This window comes from Myxocyprinus asiaticus, chromosome 19, assembly GCF_019703515.2.
Source record: "Myxocyprinus asiaticus isolate MX2 ecotype Aquarium Trade chromosome 19, UBuf_Myxa_2, whole genome shotgun sequence".
Taxonomy (NCBI): domain Eukaryota; kingdom Metazoa; phylum Chordata; class Actinopteri; order Cypriniformes; family Catostomidae; genus Myxocyprinus; species Myxocyprinus asiaticus.
In genome coordinates this window covers 43,214,545-43,239,096 of record NC_059362.1, presented here as the reverse complement: position 1 = coordinate 43,239,096, position 24,552 = coordinate 43,214,545, and the positions used below count along the sequence as shown (strand labels likewise).

Genomic DNA, 24,552 nt, shown 5'->3' with positions numbered 1-24,552 from the left:
ATATAATAGGATGATTATGATTAGATTAAAATCAGAATTACAGTCCAAATGGTAATCAGAGATTAGCAGTGTGATCTGTAGCATTTATATGAATCTGATTCACAATGCAGATTTTTCATGCATTAATGAAACAAGAGCAATATTTGAAATGGAACATACTAGCATATTACTCGTACTTGTTCTTTGAGTATGCACACTGTGCACAGTATACATATTTTCTGTATGCATGGAATGACTTCCAATAACACTGATGAATGAAGCCAAATCAAAATCAACAGCAATTTTTAATGTCTCCCTCTTGACTTATTACTTAATTGGACATTGCACTTAACCAAGAGTTAAGACATTTTGAAACAAATTTGCATTAAAATGCTAAGTAACTACTGTATATTTATTTCTGAGATGATTACTGAATGCGACTCACTGAATTAAACATGCAATGTAGTGAGGTCATGTGACAATAATGTTGCATACTACTGTTTGACATTTTCATTGTTGCATACTGCTTACTGTGTCACATTCTATTTTTTTAAAGTATACAGTGTGTACTTTGCTGTACACAGTACCCTAACCATTTTTTTAGGGTACTTCGGGTAATCAATGCATATAGACAATTTGAGTATATTCTTAGAAAAAAAGGTTCTTTAGGGTTCTATGTAACCTACTATTGACCTGTTTCGTGTGACGTCACTGTATGACTGTGCCGCCATGTTTGTGAACAAAATTTCATTTACCTTCGTTGTGCTAAGCTGTGAGATGCGACTAAAGTTGGCGAAATTTTTGTTTGAATAGTGACCAGAAAAAATCACATAAAGGCATCATAAAAGTAATCCATATGACTCCAGTGGTTTACTTTGGGTGAGAAACAGATCAATATTTAAATCCTTTTTGTTACTATAAATCTCCATTTTCACTTTCAAAATGTATAAGTGAAAGTGGAGATTTATAGTAAAAAGGTCTTAAATATTGATCTGTTACTCATCCACACCTATCATATCGCTTCTGAAGACATATCTTAAACCACTGGAGTCGTGTGGATTACTTTTATGCTGCCTTAATCTGATTTTTGGTCATCATTCACTTGCATTGTATGGACCTACAGAGCTGAGATATTCTTCTAAAAATCTTTGTTTGTGTTCAGAAAGAAAGTCATACACATCTGGGACTTTATGAGGACAAGTAAATGATGAGAGAATTTTAATTTTTGGGTGAACTAACCTTTAAAATCAGCCCTGACATTCATACAGACAGGATCATCACAGACGTTTTGTAATATTTTGACCAAATCAGAGAAGAAAACAACACAAACATGAATAACTTCTAAACGAGAGATGTTTACGGTGATGTACCGGTAGGCATGTGCACTCGCTGGTCACACATCAGACTCGCTGCCGTACGGAGATGAATCATGGATAAAATATATTTAAATGTCCGCAAAAGTCAAATTTGGAAATATTTGTGCAGACCTAAGACCTGAATACACCTTTCCTGGGACTTTTTTTCCATTCACCGCTATTGTTTCCTCCCGCTGTTGGTCACAAATATGGCAGCTGCAGGGGAAAAGTGACTTCACAGGTCAATTCATACAGAATCAGAATCAGAATGAGCTTTATTGCCAAGTATGCTTACACACACAAGGAATTTGTCATGGTGACAGAAGCTTCCAGTGCAAATGCAACCGTATATACATACATACAAACATATACATTTAAACATATATACATATAGTGACATAAAAAATAAAAATAAAAAGATATAACAGATGAAAAAAGAAATACACAATAGAGCAATAATGTTGTTCGAATATTTTATATACAGATACACAGTTTTGAAGAAGAGGTCGGATATGTTAAAGAATATAAATGATATATTGATATAAGGAACGGATGGATTGAATACTGCACATGGTTGTACTGACAAAAGGAAAGTATTTGGGGCAGTTTTAACTGTTCATGAGGTGGATAGCCGGAGGGAAAAAAACTGTTCCTGTGCCTGGCTGTTTTGGTGCTCAGTGCTCTGTAGCGCCGGCCACAGGGCAACAGTTTGAAAAGGAAGTGTGCTGGGTGAAAGAGGTCAAGAGTGATTTTACCAGCCCTTTTCCTCACTCTGGATGTGTACAGTTCTTGCAGGGTGGGTAGGGGAGCACAAATAATCCTCTTAGCAGTCCGAACTATCCTTTGAAGTCTTCTGATGTCTGACTTGATAGCTGAAACAAACCAGACAGTTATAGAAGTGCAAAGGGCAGACTCAATGACTGCTGAGTAGAACTGTATCAGCTGGGCCTGTGGCAGGTTGAACTTCCTCAGCTGGCAAAGGAAGTATAACCTCTACTGGGCCTTTTTCAAAATTGAGTCTATGTGGGTCTCCCACTTCAGGTCCTGTGAGATTGTAGTGCCCAGGAACCTGAATGACTCCACTGCTGCCACAGTGCTGTTCAGAATGGTGAGCGGGTCGATGCTGGGGTGTTCCTCCTAAAGTCCACTGTAAGGGGGTTCAGTGGAAAGGAGGAGGCGAGAACCGGCTTGACAACTTAAATAATAATTTAATAAACAATTTAAACAAAACACACAACCAAAAACACACAGTACAGCTGCCTGCAATTCTCTCTCTCTCAAACTGTCGTCCCCGGCTGCCTTTATCCCTCGCGCGCCCCATCAGGCTGATTGGGGACTGGGTGTGTCTCATTCCAGCCCGGCCCCGCCCTCGTCGTCTCTACACTCCTCCCGGCATTGCCTCAGGCCGGGGAGCCCCCGGCATGACATACATCCCCTACCCTTCCTCTCCGGGGGGGGCGTGCCTTACGCCCCAACTACCGGCGGGTCACCCCCGCCTTCCTCGACCTGGGAGGAGACAGGAGGGGAAAAACAACAAAACAAAATGGCGAGGGAAAGGCCAACATGGAGCGACAGAGAGAGGAGAGAGAGAAAAAAGAAACTCACCGGTTCTCTGATGCGCCGTCGCGTGGTCCTCGATCACTACTCCACCCTCTCAGGCGGACTGCAGCCGCTCCTCCCTGGGCGGATCGGAGTCAGACCTCCGACCCCCAGCGGACAGAATGCCCCTCCGCGTTCCCGGTGTCCCGTGGGGACACTCCTCCGCCCCTGGCAGCAGCCCTACCACTCCAGGCGGTCGGGGAGTCGCTTTCCTCCTCCCCCCGCGGACGGCGGTCTTCTCTCAACCCCTCCGCGTTCCTGGGGGACGGCAGGGCACTCCTCCGCCCCCGGCAGCAGCTCCCTCGCTCCAGGCGGTGCATCCACACTGATGCAGGGTCGTTAGCTGAACACTGGTTTTTCAGCTTTTCAGAATAGCTTCTTTTAGCCACTCTGATCTCCTTTGTCAGTCTGTTTTTGGCCTGATTATACAAGATTTTATCCCCTCTTCTGTAAGCAGCCTATTTGGCCTGATGAAGCTGCCTGAGTTTTGCTGTAAACCATGGTTTGTCATTGTTGTATGTTAAATAAGTCCTAGTAGGAATACACATATCCTCACAGAAACTGATATATGATGTCACAATATCTGTGAGCTCATCCAGGTCTGTGGCTGCAGCCTCAAAAATACTCCAGTCAGTGCAGTCAAAGCAGGCTTGCAGTTCCAGCTCTGCTTCATTGGTCCATCTATTTGAAGTCCTTACTACAGGTTTAGCTGATTTAAGTTTCTGCCTGTAGATCGGAAGAAGATTAACCAGATCAAAGAGTGATCAATGAGTCCCAAAGCTGCTCGAGGGACAGAGTGATATGCATCCTCTGTTGTTGTTTAGCAATGATCCAGTGTATTTCTGTCTCTGGTGGGGCATGTAATGTGCTGTCTGTATTTGGGCAGTTCATGTGTGAGATTTGCCTTGTTAAAATCCCCAAGAATAATAATAAGTGAGTTTGGGTATTGCTGTTCTGTGTCAGTGATCTGATCAGCCAGCTGTTGCAACGCCGCACTCACACTCACTTGTGGAGGAATATAAACACACACAAGAATACATGAGGAAAACTCCTGCGGCGAGTAGAAAGGCTTACAGTTTATGAAGAGCGCCTCTAAATTAGGACAGCACATCTTCTTCAGCGTTGTTACATCTGTAAACCAACATTTATTGATGTAAAAACATGTTCCACCGCCTCTCGTTTTCCCTGTTAACTCCGCGGTGCAATCTGCTCTGAACAGCTGGAAGTCCGGCAGATGTAACGCGCTGTCCAGAATGGTTTCACTCAGCCAGGTTTCCGTGAAGCACAATGCAGCAGAATTTGCAAAGTCCTTATTTTTGTGGGTGAGGAGAAGTAATTTGTCCGTTTTGTTAGAAAGAGTGCAGCAATTCACTAGATGGATGCTCAGCAGTGCGGTTTGAAAGCCGCGCTGTCGGAGCTTGACCAGCGCACCAGCTCGCTTCCCACATTTGCGTCTTTTAACGCGTTTGTACAGCACCGCTGCTCTTCCGACTAAAATGTCTATCAAAACGTCAGAATAATCAAAAAACTGTAAAAGATTGTCTGGCGTGTGCTGATGAATATTCAGCAGCTCGTCTCTGGTAAAACTGATCTGAAATAAAGTACTAAACACAGGACAAACAAACATAAACAGCAAAAGAACTGGAGAGCTCCATACCGAGGTGGCCATCCGCAGGGCCATAATGTGAAAACATAACAGCAACTACATTTAGGCATTTGGCAGATGCTTTTATCCAAAGCAACTTACAGTGCCCTTATTACAGGGACAATCCCCTGGAGCAACCTGGAGGTAAGTGCCTTGCTCAAGGACACAATGGTGGTGGCTGTGGGGATTGAACCAACAACCTTCTGCTTACCAGTTCAGTGCTTTAGTCCACTACGCCACCACCACTCCAAACTAAATACAGAACTAGTATAAGTGGGATGCATAGTAGTCAAGATCAGAAATTAAGGTGAGCTCAGGGTAAAAATGCCACTGAAAGTGACAAAAATACTCCCATAATGACAAAATGTGGAGCAAAAAAAAAAAAAAAGCCCTTTTAATTAATTATTCTGCTTTTTATTTTTAACATCTGATATAGCTTTTAATTTTCTATTATAGTCCTAGTTATACATATTTTTCACCTTAAATAAAGTTGATGTTAATTTTAAGGGTAAGGTAATTTTGAGAATTTGTATTAATGAATTATTAAACTAAAGTATTTGAGTTTTTATTATTGTAATTTACACTAATTACCCGCCACCCCCCCATAAAGGTAATAAAAAATGTCCATGAAAATCTAATCCAAAATCAAATATTATAATTTCTGACACTAATAGGTGCATGCCATGAACTGTGTTGGTCTGAGGATAATGACATCACATGTGTTCTATATGCAGGTGCCAGTTTTCGCAAGCCATCTCCTCCTCAAGCTCCGCCCTCTCTCTGGCATCCTCAGGGTCCCACAGCCTGCCACACCCACAAACCATTGCCATGGCAACAGCCCATGAATGAAGTACCAGAAGTACCACAATACCACCCCTGCAAGGGATAAACAACAATTCACAAAACCCAAAATATACTGAGGAAGAGGACAGTGAGACAAACTGTTCCATCACCATTAACCAGTAACTCCTCTAAAGAATGATTAGAGCAATCTAACCAACAACCAAGTCTTCAGGTGAACTCCTAAAAACCTGCTCCTGTCAATTTAAACCAGGACAAACTGTGAATGCAAGAGGAAACACGCTTTCACTCTCCAGATTGGAGCACTAAACATGGACCCATTCCAACTCATCAGGACCAATCAAACGATCACTACTAAACATATTCACCCTTTCAATCTCTGTTTCTCTTGCTTTCTGCTCTATTAATACTCAGGACGATATTGACCTGAACAGACTTTGAAAACTGCCAACAGAAGACTCAACAGCACTAAATAATGTCGCCTCATTTGAGAACTGAGGCTATTTAAAGGTGAAGTGTGTTATTTTTTCGACACTAGCGGCACCCAACAGAATTGCAAAAATAGTGAACGTTTTTAAACCAAAAAGTTTTGTTTGTCCTGCCCTAAACCCATGCCATTGGCTGAGCTGTGGTTGGAATGCATTAAACAAAAAGAGCAATGCTTTTTCGACATCTAATTACATGTAGGATATGAATTATAGATATCACCAATTCAATTTTCACCATAAAAAATGTCAATTCCTGACATCAGGAATGGAATTACCACTAGAGAAAGTGCTCATTTAGTGTAAAAACAAAAAATAGTGTAAAAATACTAATCTTGATATCAAAAATAGAATTTCATCTAGTAAAAACATTATTATTGATATCTGTAACTGCATTTTCACTAGTAGTATTTCACAATTATCTCAAAACAATTACAGACATCTATAATTAATTTCTTACTAGTTGCAATAACAAACTAGTACATTAAACTATGTACTTCGTACTAGTAAAAATTAAAAAATGTATATCAATAATTACATTGTTGCTAATACAAATATCCAGTCCTGATATCAACAAATGAGTTACAAGTGAAAGTGTGAATTTTGTATATCTGTAAATGTATTTCAACATGTTAGATTTGGTATTTCAGATATCAATAAATTAGAGAAATTAAAGATACAGTATCTTAAATGGCTTTCTTACAAGTTACAATTACATTACAGATATCTGATATTAACATAGCCACTAGTGAAAACCAAATTTCAGATATCCAAAAATGATATTTTTGCTAGTTGCAATCCAATTGTTGGTATCAGGAATGGACATTTGCTTTAGTAGCCATGTAATTATTGAAACCAAAAATGATCATTTATTGCATTTCTGAAATTACGTTTTGAACTGGAGTGTATGACATGTTTGTAAAATTCAACTAGTGAAAATACGTAATTGTTTTTATCAAGAATTAACATTTTTACTATTGCAAATGTAATTACTGGCATAAAAAGAGCAGTTTCACTAGTAGTAATTCCATATCAAGAATTAGCATTTAACTAGTGAAAATGTAATTGTTGATATCTATAATTCATACTCTGCATGTGATTAAATGTCAGAAAGGTCTTTCAATACCACACAGTCAGTGTTTATACTTTTGGGGGGGGAATTAACCTACAAATGGATTACTTATAGTTAAGCTACATATTAAGTTAAATATGATACAAGAAAGTATTTTAATCAATTCAAAAAAATGACACACTTCACCGTCCAGCAGTTATGTTTATTTCAATTAATTTTGCTGCTTCCAAAACTGTTGGTCAACCTCAGTGTTTACGTACCGACCAGCACAGATCTGAACTAGGGTTAAAGGCACACTGATGGCAAACACACACATCTGATTATGTAAGCTAAATGGATGGGGCTTTGTGATTGGTCATGCTGAGCTTTCACTTCCTGTGACTGGAAAGAAAAGAGCTTAGAAAGAGAGACTTTCTCTCTCTCTCTCTCTCTCTCTCTCTCTCTATCTGCATGTCTTAATGTATGTGTGTGTCTTTGTGATTCTAAACAGGGTTCTGGAATAGAGGCGGCTGATTGTCTGGAGGAAGGATCTAGAAGTCTAGACCTAGAGCATGTACCATATGACCTGGGCTTTGCTTGTACCTTTAAACCACTGCACTAACTTAAAGCAATGAATTTGATGCCATACATCTGTAAGACTACAGATGAAAACACATTTAAACTCTCATATACACACACACACACACACACACATGCCTTGCTTACTTGACTTCTAACACAGCCATGATGATCCCCAGCCAGATGCCCCTCTCCTGTAATTATGAACATACTGGAGTTTTGTTATATTAAGAAGATCTATGTGTTTATGTGTGTCAGAATTGTGTGTTATTGGCTAATAGAGGTGCTCTCAATGGTTGGAATTAAAGGAGCAGTTCTAAGGCAAAAGCTTAAGTTTCTCTCTCCTGTTTCCTGAGGAACAATAAGGCAGAAATGTAAAGCTTATAATTATATAAAACCACTTGCTTTAATTATTCTGTTAAAACTTGTGTAATATTTGATCTGTTAAGTTTTTTAAATGGATGTTTTTGTGGGATAATAATTATTAATTTCATTTATTTAATCACACTTTTGCAGCGAAATTCTTTTTTTCACATATCCCAGTTAAGCTGGGGTCAGGGTCAGCCATGATATGGTGTCTCTGGAGCAGATGGGGTCAAGGGCCCAACAGTGGCATCTTGGCAGTGCTGGGGCTTGAACCCCCAACCTTCTGATCAGTAACCCAGAGCCTTAACTGCTGAGCCACCACAATGGCGACAAAGTTGTAAAATTGGATACAACTATATACAGAAAAGGTTAAGCGATTTTATCACATTAAAATTATGTTAACACATAATGAAATCTTGTGGTTACACTTTTGAAACAGATTGGCCTCATTCCACTTAGAATCCAAGTACATTTACATATTGGCCCCATTCACTTCCATTGTAAGTGCCTCACTGTAACCCAGTTTTTTTTTTTTTTTTAAGAAAAGGAGGGACGAGTCGAAATTAATTTTTGTGGTAATCAACATTATGCCACAAATGCTGTCGATTGAGCTTAACTTGTACTGAATCTGGAATATTGCTTTAATATCTTGGAGTGCTTCTAGGTGGAATCATAGGGTTAGTTCACCCAAAAATGAAAATTCTCTCATCATTTACTCACCTTCATGTCATCTTATTTCAGCAGAGCCATCTTAGATTTTTGACGAGAATGACATCGAGGCTGTGAGGGATAGACATGCAGTCTCTTCAGTGGGTTGCACTGCAGTTTAAAGTGTTTTTGTATCGTTCTGTTGACAAAACATTTTTTCAAGAACATCAGTAGACAAAAAACTCCAGAAAACATGAGTTGTGGAAAATCAGATGTGATCTAGGAGCTTTTTACATCTTTATATCATGTGTGCCATTGAAGAGATCTATCCTCTATCCCTCACAGCCTCGTTGTCATTCCCATTAAAAATGGCGCTATCATGAATAAGGTCTATAGCACCATCTAGTGCTCTGTGCATGCGTCAACCACTAGGAAGTGTAATCGAGCTTGAAATGATGATCATGCCTAGAGAATACAATGGCAAGATGTACAGTGAAATCGTTTTTATATTTTGGTCTGTTCTTACCCAGAACAAACTGGATCGCTTCAGAACACATTGATTAAACCACTGGAGTCGTATGGATTACTTTTATGCTGACTTTATCTCCTTTTTTGGCTTCAAAGCCTTGATCACCATTCACTTGCATGGTATGGGCCTACAGCACTGAAATATTCTTCTAAAACTCTTTGTGTTCAGCAGAAGAAAGAAAGTCATACACATCTGGGATGGCATGAGGGTGAGTAATTGATGAGAGAATTTTCATTTTTGGGTGAATTATTGCTTTAAATAGAGAGCAAATCAACAAGACATTTGCTGAAGTCTCCTTCCCAGAGAAAAAGACACCAATAATGTCACGTGTCTTCTCTACATTTTCATAATAGATCTCAACAATGTCTCAGACTATGCTCAGATTTGCCAAGAAACCAAATCTGCAATCAAAAATCATATATTTCAATATAAACTCAAGCATTTCTCATCAAATTCTCCCAAGGTCAAATTATCTCAGCTATGCTATCTACATACATTTTATAGCTCTATTCACTTACTGTGTATTTCAACAATTAACTCATTTATGTGTTCATTTCTCCTACATGTGCAACAAAGTTAATGCTCACACAAATCATTATGTGCAATGAAAGAGCAACTTCTGAGCAATAAAACATTCCACATGTGATATTATTGGTGTCTTTAACCCAGGAGAAAAATATGAGAAGCAGAACATACGTAACGTGCGTTCTTGCGTTAAAAACCTCCTTACTCAAGGGGGCGACAGAGTTACCTTCAAAAGTCTGTGCCATTAAAGGGTTAGTTCACCCGAAATTGAAAATCCTCACATGATTTACTCACCTTTAAGCCATCCCAGACATGTATGACTTTCCTTCTTCAGCAGAACCGAAGTGAAGATATTTATAAGCACATTTCAGCTCTTTTTGTCCATAAAATGCAAGTGAATGGGTGCCATTAGACTGCTGGTAATTTGATGGTCCAAAAGGTATATTTAGGCAGCATAAAAGTAATCCACACAAAAGTACCTCCCCATACCCCCCTGGGCACAATAAGGTATCTAGATCTTCTTTGAATAATTAACAAACATGCCCACATGGCACCTTCAATTACGTTTAATCTGTGGGAGGCTGGAGGTCGTGTAAGGTGTGCTGGTGTCGTGTTCTGTTTAACCCACATGCAGGTAATTTTCTTTTCATCAGTGTCACATCACCGACTAAAGGTCTGCTTACTAAACAGCCACACGGGTTTGTTTCATGATTGGCAGGACTTTTCAGAGGGGTTCTCTCAGGTGATGGGAGCTCAACAGGACTGAATCCAGGATGGAGCATCAACACATGTACTGATGGAGATACAGAACAAGCTTTTTTTTTTTTTTTTTGCATTAAAAATAGTCCTAATCAGGGTTGGTACTAGTATGCGATCTTTGGGGTGCATTTTGATCTTTAGTGTGGGCAAGTGCTTGTCTCTTCGTCCGCCAGGGGTAGGGGGCCCCCTCGATCGTTTCGCCATCTACCTGGAACAAGGAAAATCTATCACATTCTACACAGGTTTAAAACGGACCTGAAATCTATCACTTTGTCCGTCAACTTTTTTTTTTTTTTTTTTTTTTATTGCCATTATATATTTTTACTCTCTCTATTAAAAGAGAGAGTGCATTTTACATGGAAACCCCATTTTATAGCCTCATTAGGGATCTTTTAAAATGTGGTTTCCATGTAAAAATGCACTCTCTCTTTTAATAGAGAGAGTAAATGGGAAATGGGATTTCATAATGTAAATAATATATATATATATATATATATATATATATATATATATATATATATATATATATATATATATATATATATATTATTTACATTATGAAATCCCATTTCCGCCACATAAAAAAAAAAAAACGTGCTTTGGTAAATCAAAATTATGAGAAACAAATGAATCATTTTGAGATAAAAAGGTCATAATTATGGGATAAAATAGTCATATTTATGAGATACTCAAAATTATGAGAGAAAGAAAAAAGGTATGGAAGTCCATTTCTGCCACGTAAAAAAAATTCTGAAATATAAAGTAATACATCTGAGATAAAAAGTCATAATTATGAGATACAAAAATTTGAATTATGAGTTAAAATTCATCCCATAATTATGATTTAGTATCTCATAATAATTATTACTTTTTTATCTCATAATTATGACTTGCAAAGTAAATAAATAAATAAATAAATAAAAATCTATGTGGTGAAAAACGGGCTTCCATAAATAATCCCTAATAGAAACACTGGATGAAACCGTGCACCCTAATAACAAACCTCCATTCGTCAGCACAAAACCGATCCTGACTGACACTTTTATGAAGTGTTTGTATCGCTTCAGACCGCCAGGTGGCAGCACAACAGCATTCAAAATTACATTACTGACCTTCAGGTGAATCCTTTGCACTATTTTTATTTTTTGAAGACTTTTCAAGAATGCTTGGATGAATCATGAAAATGTGTGTTTTTACTTTATTTGTACTTATTTGTGTTCCCATGACTGTCTCACATGTGCAGCTAAAGCACTTTTCTGGATAAGAGTATCTGCTCGATGCTTAAAGGGATAGTTCCCGTAAAAATGAAAATTCTGTCATCATTTACTCACCCTTATGTTGTCCCATGACTTTCTTTTATCTGTGGAACACAATACAATTTTGGAAATGCAAATGAGATTGTGGAAAGTGGAAATGCAAATTTGAGTGTTACAGTGGAGGACATTTTCAATGCATAAGGACATAAATTGTATTCTTGTTCCTAGCACAAATGTAGTCCCCATTCTCTTGCACTGTATGGAAATATCCATTTGTGTTCCATGGAAGAAACCAAATAATACTGCTTTATGTAAAAGTACATGTTTTGGTATGCCAAACCCTTGGAAATAACCGGGTTTATAGACAACAGTACATAGCTCATATTCAACTCAGCAGTGTAGTGTGACAAACTGTCCTCTCTCCCTGTCCACATGATCACATTCTACACAGGTTTAAAAGTCCCCGAGTTCCTGCCCTTCTAAGATGTCGCGGACACACAGAAATAAACTTGTTGCTCAACAGCTATAAATCATCTCTGGTTTGCACAGCCTACATCCTACAAACATGAAAATATCTTTTAAATAATGTAAAACCTTCTGAAGAAAGTAAGTTGATACAAAAGTAAGTTGTGAATAAAAAAATAAGAAAATCTTTTATTTATGGTCAAATCTTATTTCGCCCCTTGAGATTGCTGTAGTACTGCAGACTGTTGATGTATTTTCTGTGTAAAATACAGATGCTAAAGCAAATTTATGGAGACAACATATCACATGCCGCACATTCCTAACTTCCTACTACCTGAATTATTATTTTAGTGGTTGTTGTTAGTACGCTTTCGGTTCAACAACATATGGGTCATAGGACAATGCGTTCCTTCTTGGATATAGAGTAGTGTGTCTGCTGTCTGGGACTGTATTTCTACACACCTGAATACCTACAGTCAAGAATGTATATTTTATTAACGTATAAGAAGCTCCTCTTCAAATTCAGTACATAATCTGAGAGTATGGGAATTTGGACTAAGCTATGATCTCACCAGAGAGAGAGAGAGAGAGAGAGAGAGAGAGAGAGAGACAGACAGGAAGAGACAGCAAGACACAGCAGCAGGAAGACACAAAGAAAGAGTGTTCATGAGGCCTTGTATAGAATAAAGGGAAAAGGACGGAGATTAATGATCTGTGTTTAAAAGTGATATCATGTAACAGAAGAATGTTCCTCATGGATGAATGGCGCTCTCATTCTGACAACACAGAGGGGGTGGAGCATAAGACCCACAATTCTGTTCAAAGTTCAAGTTTCAGTCTCCAATGTGCATTAGGGTCAGGGGCGTAGATTTGGCTTGAACATTGGGGGGAGAGTGGGGGGGAGGTAACCCTAATTCTAAAGAGTGTGGCTTTTCCAAGAGTTGTGGCTAATTGGAATGGGTGCGGTTTTTTCAAAGAGGTGTAGCAAATTCTAAAAGGTAATGCTAATATTAGGGGGTGTGGCAAAACCTGAAGGCTGTGACTATTTTAAAAAGGTGTGGTTAATTCTAAAGGGTGTGGCTAGTTCAAAGAACTGGCAAATCCTAAAAAATGTTTACAGTAAGTAAAGCTCTGGCTTAAGGTGCTGACAGATATAAGGACTGATTTGCTGTATGTTATGGCATGTGATGTTCAAATTGGGCTGATTTTGTTCTAACACAATGCACACCTGCACACTTATATAAGCAGTAGGGGAGAGTTTCTAAAAGCTGGTGAAAAGACATAGTGTAAAGATGAAGACTGTCAACCTACTGGTGTCACTAATTCCTCCTTCACTAAGGGAAATTTAGAGAGGCAAGAGAGAATTGTTCTGAAAAACTCTCAAACTTCATGCCACATTTTTTCAGTTCAGCAGAAACAGATCAAATGCAGGTTTTATTGGGGCAGAACCGTTGTGCATCAGTCACTGCAAAATGTATAACTGAGATGCACACCCTCAGAAACCAATCACTGCTTTGATCAACATTTTCAAGGATTGTCTGTGCAATGAACCGTAACAACGAGGAAGCACTTGGTGTCGTTTTCCAGCCAAAACACTAACAGTACATGAAAGCACTTAAAGTATCACATAATTACCATGTTCTTTAGAGATGTACATTGTAGGCTACTATGTAAATTGAGTACTATGTAAATACCATGGTACATGAATACAGTAACCATGTAGTACCATGGTATAGTATATGGGTCAATAACGTGGCACTCTTTTTTTTCTGAATCGATAAAGTTATTCAAAAATTAATAAAAAATGCAATTCACACAAAACAATTAATTTAATACACTTTTAATATGATGTGTTTTCAATTTCTGAGTTAAAAGTCATTATGATATTTTTTTCTAAGGGCTTGAAGTAAAAAATGCCAGTGGTGTAACCTTCAAGAGACAGTATTAATTAATTAATTAATTAATTAATTAATGACAAAATAAATAAGAGAGAGAGAGAGAGAGAGAGAGAGAGAGAGAGAGAGAGAGAGAGAGAGGACCCCTTTAGACCCTTATGACTGTGTGTGAAGTTTTGACGAATATCAGATATTTTGCCGTTTTTATTTAAAGGCACATTTTGTTTGGGTCAAATGTAATAACCATAAAGGGATAGTTCAACCAAAAATGAAAATTCTCTCATCATTTACTCACTCTCATGAAGATTTTTAGAAAAATATCTCAGCTCTGTTGGTCCATACAATCCAAGTGAATGGTGGCCAGAACTTATATATAAATAAAGTCAGCATAAAAGTAATCCATACTCCAGTGGTTAAATTAATATCTTCAGAAGCCTATATGATAGGTGTGGGTGAGAAACAGATCAATATTTAAATCCTTTTTACTATAAATCTCCACTTTCACTTTCTCTTTCACATTCTTCTTTTGTTTTTGGCCATTCACATTCTTTGTGCATATCGCCACCTGCAGGCCAGAAAGGAGAATTTACAGTTTAAAAAAAAGGATTTAAATATTGATCTGTTTCTCACCCACACTTATTTTATCACTTCTCAAGATATGGATTTAATCTCCGGAGTGTTATGAATTACCTTTATGCTGCCTTTATGTGCTTTTTGGAGCGTCCACCATTCACTTGCATTGAAAGGACCTACAGAGCTGAGATATTCTATTGTTTTTTGATTTTCTCCCATTTTTCTCCCCAATTTGAAATGCCCAATGCGCTCTAGGTCCTTGTGGTGGCGTAGTGACTCAATCTGGGTGGTGGAGGATGAATCTCAATTGCTTCCGCGTCCGAGCATCTTATCACGTGGCTTGTTGAGCACTTTACCGCAGAGACATAGCGCGTGTGGAGGCTTATGCTATTCTCCTCTGCATCCACGCACAACTCACCACACGCCCCATCGAGAGCGAGAACCACATTATAGCAACCACGAGGAGGTTACCCCATGGGACTCTACCCTCCCTAGCAACCGGGCCAATTTGGTTGCTTAAGAGACCTGTCTGGAGTCACTCAGCACGCCCTGGATTCGAACTCACGACTCCAGGGGTGGTAGTCAACGTCAATACTCGCTGAGCTACCCAGGCCCAAAGCTGAGATATTCTTCAAAAAGAATCTTTGTTAGTGTTCAGCAGAAGAAAGAAAGTCACACACATCTGGGATGGCATGAGCGTAAATGATGAGAGAATTTTAATTTTGGGGTGAACTATCCCTTTTAGAAAATCGTTTTTTGTGACCCCCTCCCCCCACCCCCCAAAAAATGATATATGTATTAAAAAAAAAAAAAAAAAAAAAAAAAAAAAATATATATATATATATATATATATATATTTTTTTTTTTTTTGAAAACTCTTTTGGAAATATTCAAGGTGCAAGGAAAGTATTTTAATACCTTGTCCTTGATGGTTATGTCACTTGACATTTTTATTCATTAAACCTTTTTTTTTTTTTTTTTTTTTAGAAAGTGCTATAAATGTTTATCGAAAATTTGTGAAACCAACATGGACACAACTATTAAAAATCTAAAAACATGCTGCATGTTTTAAACTAGATTTTTAAAAGATTGTTTACACTTTTTTTTAACTTCATGGTGGACCTCCTGTGCTCCAGTACTGAAACACTAGAAACGCCCCTGATTCTCCGTCTTAGTTGAGTTCCTACTGTATGGCGATGATTCACACAGACTGTCGTCCTGTTGTCTTGTGAATGAGTCGTGATTCATCGACACTGAATCATTGGATATAATGAGAATATAACGAGAATCAGAGACCGAGATGAGTGTCTGATGTTTTATTAGACCAGAGCTGCGGAATTCACTCCGGTGAGTCGAAACCAAACTTCTGATCTCCACTGTACAAAAACTCCACTCAACTATAAACTTAAATCAAACATCTATAATCTATCATCTAAAACTATATACGCACATTAACTTTGTCTGCAGGAAGACTCAACCTCGTTGAATGGAGGTAAAGATGGTGTGAATGTTTGACAACATGGCCGCTCGATGAATTTCTTCATTTCTTTACAATTCCTAACCCTAAAGAAATAAAGTGAAGTGGGGTTTGTTTTATATTTAAGATGCATGTGTAGTTTTAATTAGGTTTATTTCGATTTAGGTCAGCAAACGCGTTTATTGCTGCAGGGTGAGCAGTTTCCGTTCACCGAAGAACACAACAAACATGAAAGCATTCATGAAACTCAGTGTATCTTCATACTGAACTTTAGAGTTTCACTTATGTGCTCTATATGTGTGTATTTGTGTGTTTATGAAGGGCCTTTGTTGGGTACATGTGAGTTTTGTTCTGTTTCCGTGTAGGAAGTTAGAAAGAGAAACACGAGAATAAAAGGCGCTTACAAAACAGTAGGCTATGAGTTTTATTGGACATGTACCTACATAATACAGTAGTGTTCTTTGAAGTACCATGTAAATACCATGGTATAATGAGTCATTCAGTAGCATGATATTACCTGATATCATCACTCGTCACCATGGGGCCACCAAAGTACTTGGAAGTAAATGGATTTGGTTGATCTAATATAAGACTTTGAGCTCTAGATTGATGATTAAACCACATTAAAATATAAGTCTGAGACTGGTAACACATTACCAGTCTGTGTTGGGTGTAATGCATTACTAAGTAATTAATTACTGTAAATTACTTTTTCATTGAAAAAAGTAAAGGGATTACTCTTACATTTTCAGTAGTTTAATTACAGTTACTTCTGATATAATTGTGTTAAATACTGTATAGACTGTAGAACAATTCTATATAAAACAATAGTGAATTTAAAATTGAAATTTCTACCACCCCTGGAGTCACGAGTTAGATTCCAGGGTGTGCTGAGTGACTCCAGACAGGTCTCCTAAACAACCAAATTGGCCCGGTTGCTAGGGAGGGTAGAGTCACATGGGGTAACCTCCTCGTGGCCGTGATTAAGTGGTTCTCGCTCTCAATGGGGCGTGTGGTAAGTTGTGCGTGGATCGCGGAGAGTAACATGAGCCTCCACATGCTATGAGTCTCCGCGGTGTCATGCACAGCGAGCCATGTGATAATATGCGCGGATTGACGGTCTCAGAAGCGGAGGCAACTGAGACTTGTCTTCCGCCACCCGGATTGAGGTGAGTAACTGCGCCACCATGAGGACCTACTAAGTAGTGGGAATTGGGGAGAATAGAGAATAAAAAAATAAAAAAAAACATATATATATATATATATATATATATATATATATATATATATGTTTTTTTTTTTTTTTCACATAAACGTAAAATATGTTTTCTAATTTAACACTGCCCCCTTAAATTCTTTGGCCAGTTTGATTGTATATGATTTATTTTTTAATAATTAAAGAATTAAAAGAACTGTTTCATGTCGATCCTTGTATTTTTCATCTGGTCGAGATTGGATTTTAGAAAGTAATAAGTAATGCAGTTACTTTTCAGATGGATTAATTAGTACAGTAATCTAATTACACTGTAGAAGATGAAATTAGTAGTTAGTAACTAATTACTTTTTTAGAGTAACTTACCCAACACTGGCTTTGGTGTCCGATGGTAATACCATGGTGTTGAATGATTACCATATTCATATACCATGGTATTTTGCTCAAAAGATGCCAAAGTACCATATCTAAAAATCCATGGTAGAACAATTTTGAATTAATATTATTATTATTATTTTTTTTTTGATTGGTTGATCTAATGTTGAACGTTGAGCTCCGGATTGGAGATAACACCAGTAATAATAAAAAACTGGGAGACTACTAACGTATTACCAGTCTGTTATGGTGTCCAGTGGCAATACCATGGAGTTGAATGATTACCATATTCATATACCATGTTATTTTCACTGTACTCCAAAAATCCATGGTAAATTTGTTGCTGTTTTTTTTTTTTTTGGCTGATTGGTTGCTCTAATGTTGGATGTTGATGCCAGCGTGCTTGCGTCACAGGAGCACTCTGGTAAATTTGGCCATTTGTCAACCCCGGACTGGAAGTGATCTTTTACAGCTAAAAAGTGCTTAAATATCATACGTTTTTGCACACAAAGTGACCGTTTCGCTTTAGAAGACATTAATGTCACCGCTGGAGATAGTATGGATTACTCTTATGTTGACTGTCTGTTCTTTTTGGACCTACAAATATCTAATCACCATCCTCTCCCATTCAAAGGACCTGCTGAGCCTGGATCTTTTTCTACAAATCTTCAAAAGTGTTTTGCAGAAGAAAGAAGGTCATACACATCTCAGATGGCATGAGGGTGAGTAAATTATCAGATCATTTTTATTTTTGGATGAACTGTCCCTTTAATAATCGTGACAGGCCTTTATTTCAATTATTACTATTATCATCATTATTATGTTTACATTTATAATTGTCTTTAGATCTTAATTTGTATTGGTAATATTTGACCTGTTGTTTACGGATACTTGCGTGATGGCAAATGGCAGGGTAGTTATATGCAATTAAAAAAAAAATTTTTTTTTACAAGTTCGTTATTTTAATTGCTATTTTGAAGTGCAATTTGAATTTAGAAATATCTTTTTTTATTATTTTTTTATTTTTTTATTTGGAATGCCCAATGCGCTTTTAAATCCTCGTGGTCGTGTAGTGATTTGCCTCAATCCGGGTGGCGGAGGATGAATCCCAGCTGCCTCCGCGTCTGAGACCGTCAACCCACGCATCTTATCTCATGGCTTGTTGAGCGTGTTGCCACGGAGACATAGCGCGTGTGGAGGCTTCATGCCATCCACCGCGACAACCACGCTCAACTCACCACGTGCCCCACTGAGAACAAACCACATTATAGTGACCACGAGGAGGTTACCCCATGTGACTCTACCCTCCCTAGCAACCGGGCCAATTTGGTTGCTTAGGAGATCTGGCTGGAGTCACTCAGCACACCCTGGGATTTGAACTAGCAAACTCCAGGAGTGGTAACCAGCGTCTTTTACCACTGAGCTACCCAGGCCCCTAGAAATATCTTTGGTTTAATGTGTTTAAGCCAAACAAGTGTGTTTCAATAAATTAATTTAATTTTTAAAGCAAAATCAATAAAGCAAGAATATTCACAGATACCTCGGCTGAAGGGATGACGATGTAATCGGATAAAAAATATTGTGAACATATTTCTTGCGTATCGGCCATCCCTGGGGGGGCAGTAACATGTAACGGAGGGGCGTCCAATGGTGGAGGGGTGTGCATGTGTATTCAGTACCACCATATTCCATTAGTTTAGGGTTAGAGCCATGATGATACAATTCGACCCTTTGCTTCACTTGCGTTTGGTGGGGGGGGGGGCGTCTTTGGGCATATGGATAGTTTGGGGGGACAAAGCCCATCCCAGCACCCCCCTAGATCTGGCTCTGGTGTACTGGTCCAGAGCAAGTTGTCATCCAGGCAAAAATAGCCATGAAGGAGTAAGTGAGCTTGTGTGTGTGTGTGTGTGTGTGTGTGTGTGTGTGTGTGTGGAGGTATTTTGGAAAGTAAAAGAGTGTGTAAATATGTGTCTAAGGGGCCCCTACAGCACTTTGACTTTAAAAAAAAAGTATTTGAAACCCCTTTATTCATGTGACCCTTGTAAAACTAAGATAGGACACACACACACACAGTCACTGAAACAGAGGTTTGAGCTCTGGAATCTTAGGAATGTTTGTCCCCCTTGTGTAATATTCTGCCTACCTTCTACACACACACACACACACACACACTGGCATGCAGACACGCTGAGGGGCCTCTTCCAGAATTAGGACATCATAAAATAAACCCTAAAAGGTGTGCATAAATATGGCTCAGTGCACATCTCCTTTTGTGTTCCATGGAAGAAAGTAAGTTATGTGAGTTAGAAACTATATGAGGGTGAAAACATTATGACAAAATTGTCATTTTTGGGTGAACTAGCATTCTCATTCACATGTGTGCTGAATGGAGTGAGAGAGTTTGATGTTATTTTGTTCAGTGCACCAAAGACCTTCAGCTGAAAGAGTAAATAAATGAAAGCATCTGAATGAGAGGTCAGAAGACCTGTGTGGGGGAACCATTTGTTGATCTCCCCGAAGGAGATATTCAGTCATTCACTCCACGTCAGAGGTGCACAGATAAGAGCTGGCACTGGACGAAAGAACACAAAAACCATCGGGAACTAAACAAAAATATCTCCTGATGATTAATAAAGACACTAATTAGAAACCAAATATACACAGGGACATTACAGTACTTAACGCTTACAGTACTTAACTCAAACATGCTGTGTAAACAGGCAGAAGGAGCTGTCAGTTGTGGTCATCATAGCAAATGTTACTGTGGTAAATGTTGTCATAAATGTTTCCATTAATATACATAGTCGTACACCTCTGTTACTGTAGAGCAGTGGTGCTAAACTGGTGGGTCGCGACCCAAAAATGGGTCTGGGGCTGACAACATTTACCACAGTAGCATTTACTATGACTGCAGTACATTTTTTTAAAATGTGAATAAAAAAAGTACAACTAACTATATAACCATGTAGGAAAGCAAAATAGAGGAGGAGAAAGTAAAACACATCCCATATTTTTATTTTTTTAAATGATTGGCTCGCCGTCCAATCAAATATTTGAGCAAATTTTGTCTGTCACTTGGTAGAAGCTTGCCAAATTAGCCAGATGCCAACATGGCAGGTTGCACGACATGACCTCATTGTGGCATGCCAGGTGAGCTCTTCCCCTCGTAAGTGTGTGCAGGCAGTGAAAAAATTCAGGCAAAAGGAGTTGGTATAATAAAAGTTGACTGAAAATTCTCTTTCACTTTAATTTTTAAATGCTGACAACCGGTTAATAACGATATTATTGGAACAAATTGAAAGGTATTTTTTTTTGCGTTTTCTTTTATGTTCTGCAAAAAATGTTGATCGTTATCAGTTTTCGTTTTTATTCCTTTAATATTTTTTATTGATTCAAGAATACACAACAGAGAAAAACACAACACTTACACATCGAATTATCATTTAACATTTAACCACCACTAATATCCCTCCCCAATCACCAACCCCACCCTGACCCCCAACGAACACCCCTGTGGTCACATATAATAATAATACACACACAAATAGAAAATATAATAAACATGCATAATTAAACTAAACTTCTCTGTCCCCATCCCCTCCTTGAGAGTCCCCCCAAAACATTAAATAATTACCCGTTTCCTAACAAACAATTCCCCAAACCCCAGCCTTCTACTTGCCACCTCCTTGAAAGCTGCCACCCTTTATCCCCCAAATTTATGACTGCCCCATCACCCAAAATACAGAGTCTGGGGCAAAGTAAAATTTGAGTGCCCAAAAAGTCACACATACAACTCTGAACCTTCAACCAAAATTATTGAATCTTAATACACCCCAAAAAGACATGGGTTGTGTCTCCATCTTCTGATTGGCATCGCCAGCAGGTGGGTGTGTCTTTAAGACCAAGCCTACACAATCTAGAGGGGGTCCAATAGAATCGATGTAAAATCTTGAATTGCATAAGGTGCACCCTTGCATCTCTAGATGTAGACTTGACATTTTTTAGAATCCTAGCCCACACTCCTTCCTCCAATACCAAGTTTATCTCTTTCTCCCATAATCTCTTGAGAGATGTTGAAGCTCCGTCCCCCAGACTCTGAATTAGCTGGGAGTAATACACTGATGCCTCATGACCTTTTCATGAGTATCTGCTGCTTTAAGGGGGTGTGTGCTACTCCCAAAAAGCAATACAGAGCAGGTGGCGCAGCTGTAAATACCTAAAGAACTGAGATCTGGTAATCCCAAAGTGTTGAACCAAATTTTCAAAAGATCTCAACACTCCACTCTCATATAAGTCACCGAGTATAGTAACCCCCCTCACAATCCACTCTGACCAGCAGAAAGTGGACTTATTAGTACATAATTTAGGGTTCAGCCATATGCTTGAGGCAACATTTAAATAAATGTCTGAATTAAACGCTCTGGACACTTTTGTCCGTACCGAGTGGAAATGTGAGATAACAGGGTGTAACTTAACTTCTCTGATTAGTTTGATTGAAAGGCTTTGCAATGGCAAAATTGGGGCAAGAACTTCCTGTTCAATACAAAACCAGGGAGGGGCTCTTTCAGGTGGAAGCGACCAATGAGCCAAATGTCTGAGACTGAATTCATAATAATAAAACAAAATCTTGGGTAGGCCTAACCCACCTTTGTCAACTGGCCTATGTAACTTATTCAAATGCAATCTAGGACACTTAACATTCCAAATGAAGGATTTTGCTATGCTATCAAATTGCTTGAAATAAAAGAGAGGGACATCTATAGGGAATGATTGTAGCAGGTAGTTGAATTTTGGAATCCAAATAACAATAACCTTCCCAATCATAGATAACTGTGATGAAGCCCACCTGCCCACATCGCTCGAAAAACATTTTATTAAAGGGTCAAAATTAACTCTTAACTAAATCACACAAATTTGCTGGGAATAAAATACCCAAATATAATTTTTTTACATTCTCTCACCTGAGTATGTAGATGACATGAAGTGATGGTCTGAGGTTAGTTATGTTGATGCCATTAACTACTTTGAGTTATGACAGCCAACAGCTGCACAGGTTGAGCATGAAATTAATTTTTACTCTAAATAATACTTGGTTGTTGTTCTCCATATAAATCGCTGGTTTCGGTTAATTTTACATTGCATCTCGAGACCAGAAACGGAAAACAGGCAATTAGAATCATCATGGTGCTGCCCAGTGGTTGCTCAGGAAAACTGTGGATAAAGATATGCCAATGTCATAAATTTGTATAATGTTATGCAGTTTGTAATTTTTCAATCTTTGATTTCGAGGACATTTTTGTTTTCTTTTGTACGTTTACTTTTCAAAGAGATTTGCTTAGCATTTTTTTACATTCTGCAAAAAAGGTTGTTAGTTTACATTTTTCCATTTTCATACCGTTAACCTTTTCTAATCTTTTCTATAAAAACATACCAATATTTCATATTAATACATTTGCATATTGTTGGGCAGTTTGTGATTATTTTGCAGTGTTTGATTTTAAGAATATTTTTGTTTACCTTAGTACATTTACTTTTGAAGGGGATTTTGTTTGCATTTTCAATTGTTCAATTTTCATTTGATTTTTTTTCTCGCCCAATTTGGAATGCCCAATTCCCAGTGTGCTTTTAAGTCCTCGTGGTCGTGTAGTGATTCGCCTCAATCCGGGTGGCGGAGGACGAATCCCAGCTGCCTCCGTGACTGAGACCATCAACCCGCGCATCTTATCACATGACTTGTTGAGCACGTTGCCATGGAGACATAGCGCGTGTGGAGGCTTCACGCCATCCACCGCGGCATCCACACTCGACTCACCATGCGCACCACCGAGAACGAACCGCATTATAGCGATCCAATGGGGTAACCTCCTTGTGACTCTACCCTCCCTAGCAACCGGGCCAGTTTGGTTGCTTAGGAGACCTGGCTGGAGTCACTCAGCACACCTTGGGATTCGAACTAGTGAGCTAGCAAACTCCAGGGGTGGTAGCCAGTGTCTTTTACCACTGAGCTACCCAGGCCCCTCTTTAACTGTTTCTAATCCTTGCTAAAAAGATAAGCCTATGCCATGTTAATAATTGTGTATATTGTTATGCAGTTGGTAATTTTTCAATGTTTGATTTTAGGGGCATTTTTGTTCTTTTGTACGTTTACTTTTAAAAGAAATTTTGTTTGCATTTTTTATTACATTATGCAAAAAATAAATAAATCTGTTTTTGTTCCATTAACCTTTTCTAATCTGTTCTATAAAAACTAAGGATGTGCACTACGACTAATTTGACTGTCGTTTAAACGTAAGTTGACTAGTCTAAATAGAAACCAACCATCAGAAAACAGTAAAAAAAAAAAAAGTGTTTATGCGACCCATTTAAAATACTTAATCTATTCCAAATCCGATGCTAAATTACACTGAAAAGGGGCATTTATCTGCGATGTGCTCGCCTTGAATTATGATTATTGTACATTAAATACAGAACATGACACACATTCACTGAATCAACATTAGTGAATATTTAACAGACATATTTATTGAAAACAGTTGAATGAATAGTGCAGGATCAATGGAACAACCATTAAAAGCCTGATCTAAATGGAAATCACCAAGTAAAAGTTACTTAACATTTTAAAACTGTCAGGACATTGTTGAAAATAATTAACAGGTAGACTAAGTCAAATCTATGAGAGAGAAAAAAATGCGCTGAAAAGTTGCGTGTATTTCACGACGTGCAGTCATGCATTAGCCATTGATCTAATATGACAGCTGTTCGTTAAAGAACGTTAACCAATAACAGTTACGATGTAAAAAAAAAAAGAAGAAAAAAGTAGCTATACGCAACTTGCTGTATTAAACAATACTTAGAGAAGGGCCTGTACCAACAATGTATCATAATCCTGTTTAGAAAGTTTGCACAAAACACGTGCTGTTTCATAAACTATTTTCAAACAAAAGTAGTTAGCAGAATGCTTTTATTTGGTTCCAAAC

General features: G+C 38.3%; 2 protein-coding genes across 6 annotated transcripts in view; both read left to right on the top strand.

The window, feature by feature from the left end:
- LOC127409628 (kinesin-like protein KIF3C) overlaps positions 1 to 8,351 on the top strand; it is a 29,853-nt gene extending 21,502 nt beyond the window's left edge. The window contains exon 8 of the mRNA XM_051644322.1: positions 5,313 to 8,351. Coding sequence (XP_051500282.1) covers positions 5,313 to 5,427 — 115 coding nt within the window. The 3' untranslated portion in view covers positions 5,428 to 8,351. The remainder of the gene's footprint in view (positions 1 to 5,312) is intronic.
- Positions 8,352 to 15,669: 7,318 nt separating this feature from the next.
- Positions 15,670 to 24,552, top strand: part of dtnba (dystrobrevin, beta a) — a 47,063-nt gene continuing 38,180 nt past the window's right edge. For 4 of the 5 annotated variants that reach the window (XM_051644346.1, XM_051644345.1, XM_051644342.1 and 1 more), the window contains exons 1-2: positions 15,670 to 15,857; positions 18,210 to 18,297. The gene's annotated coding sequence lies outside the window, so the exon portion shown is untranslated. Of the gene's footprint in view, positions 15,858 to 15,977; positions 16,003 to 18,209; positions 18,298 to 24,552 lie in introns of all 5 variants that reach the window. The other variant, XM_051644344.1, reaches the window with a different exon arrangement.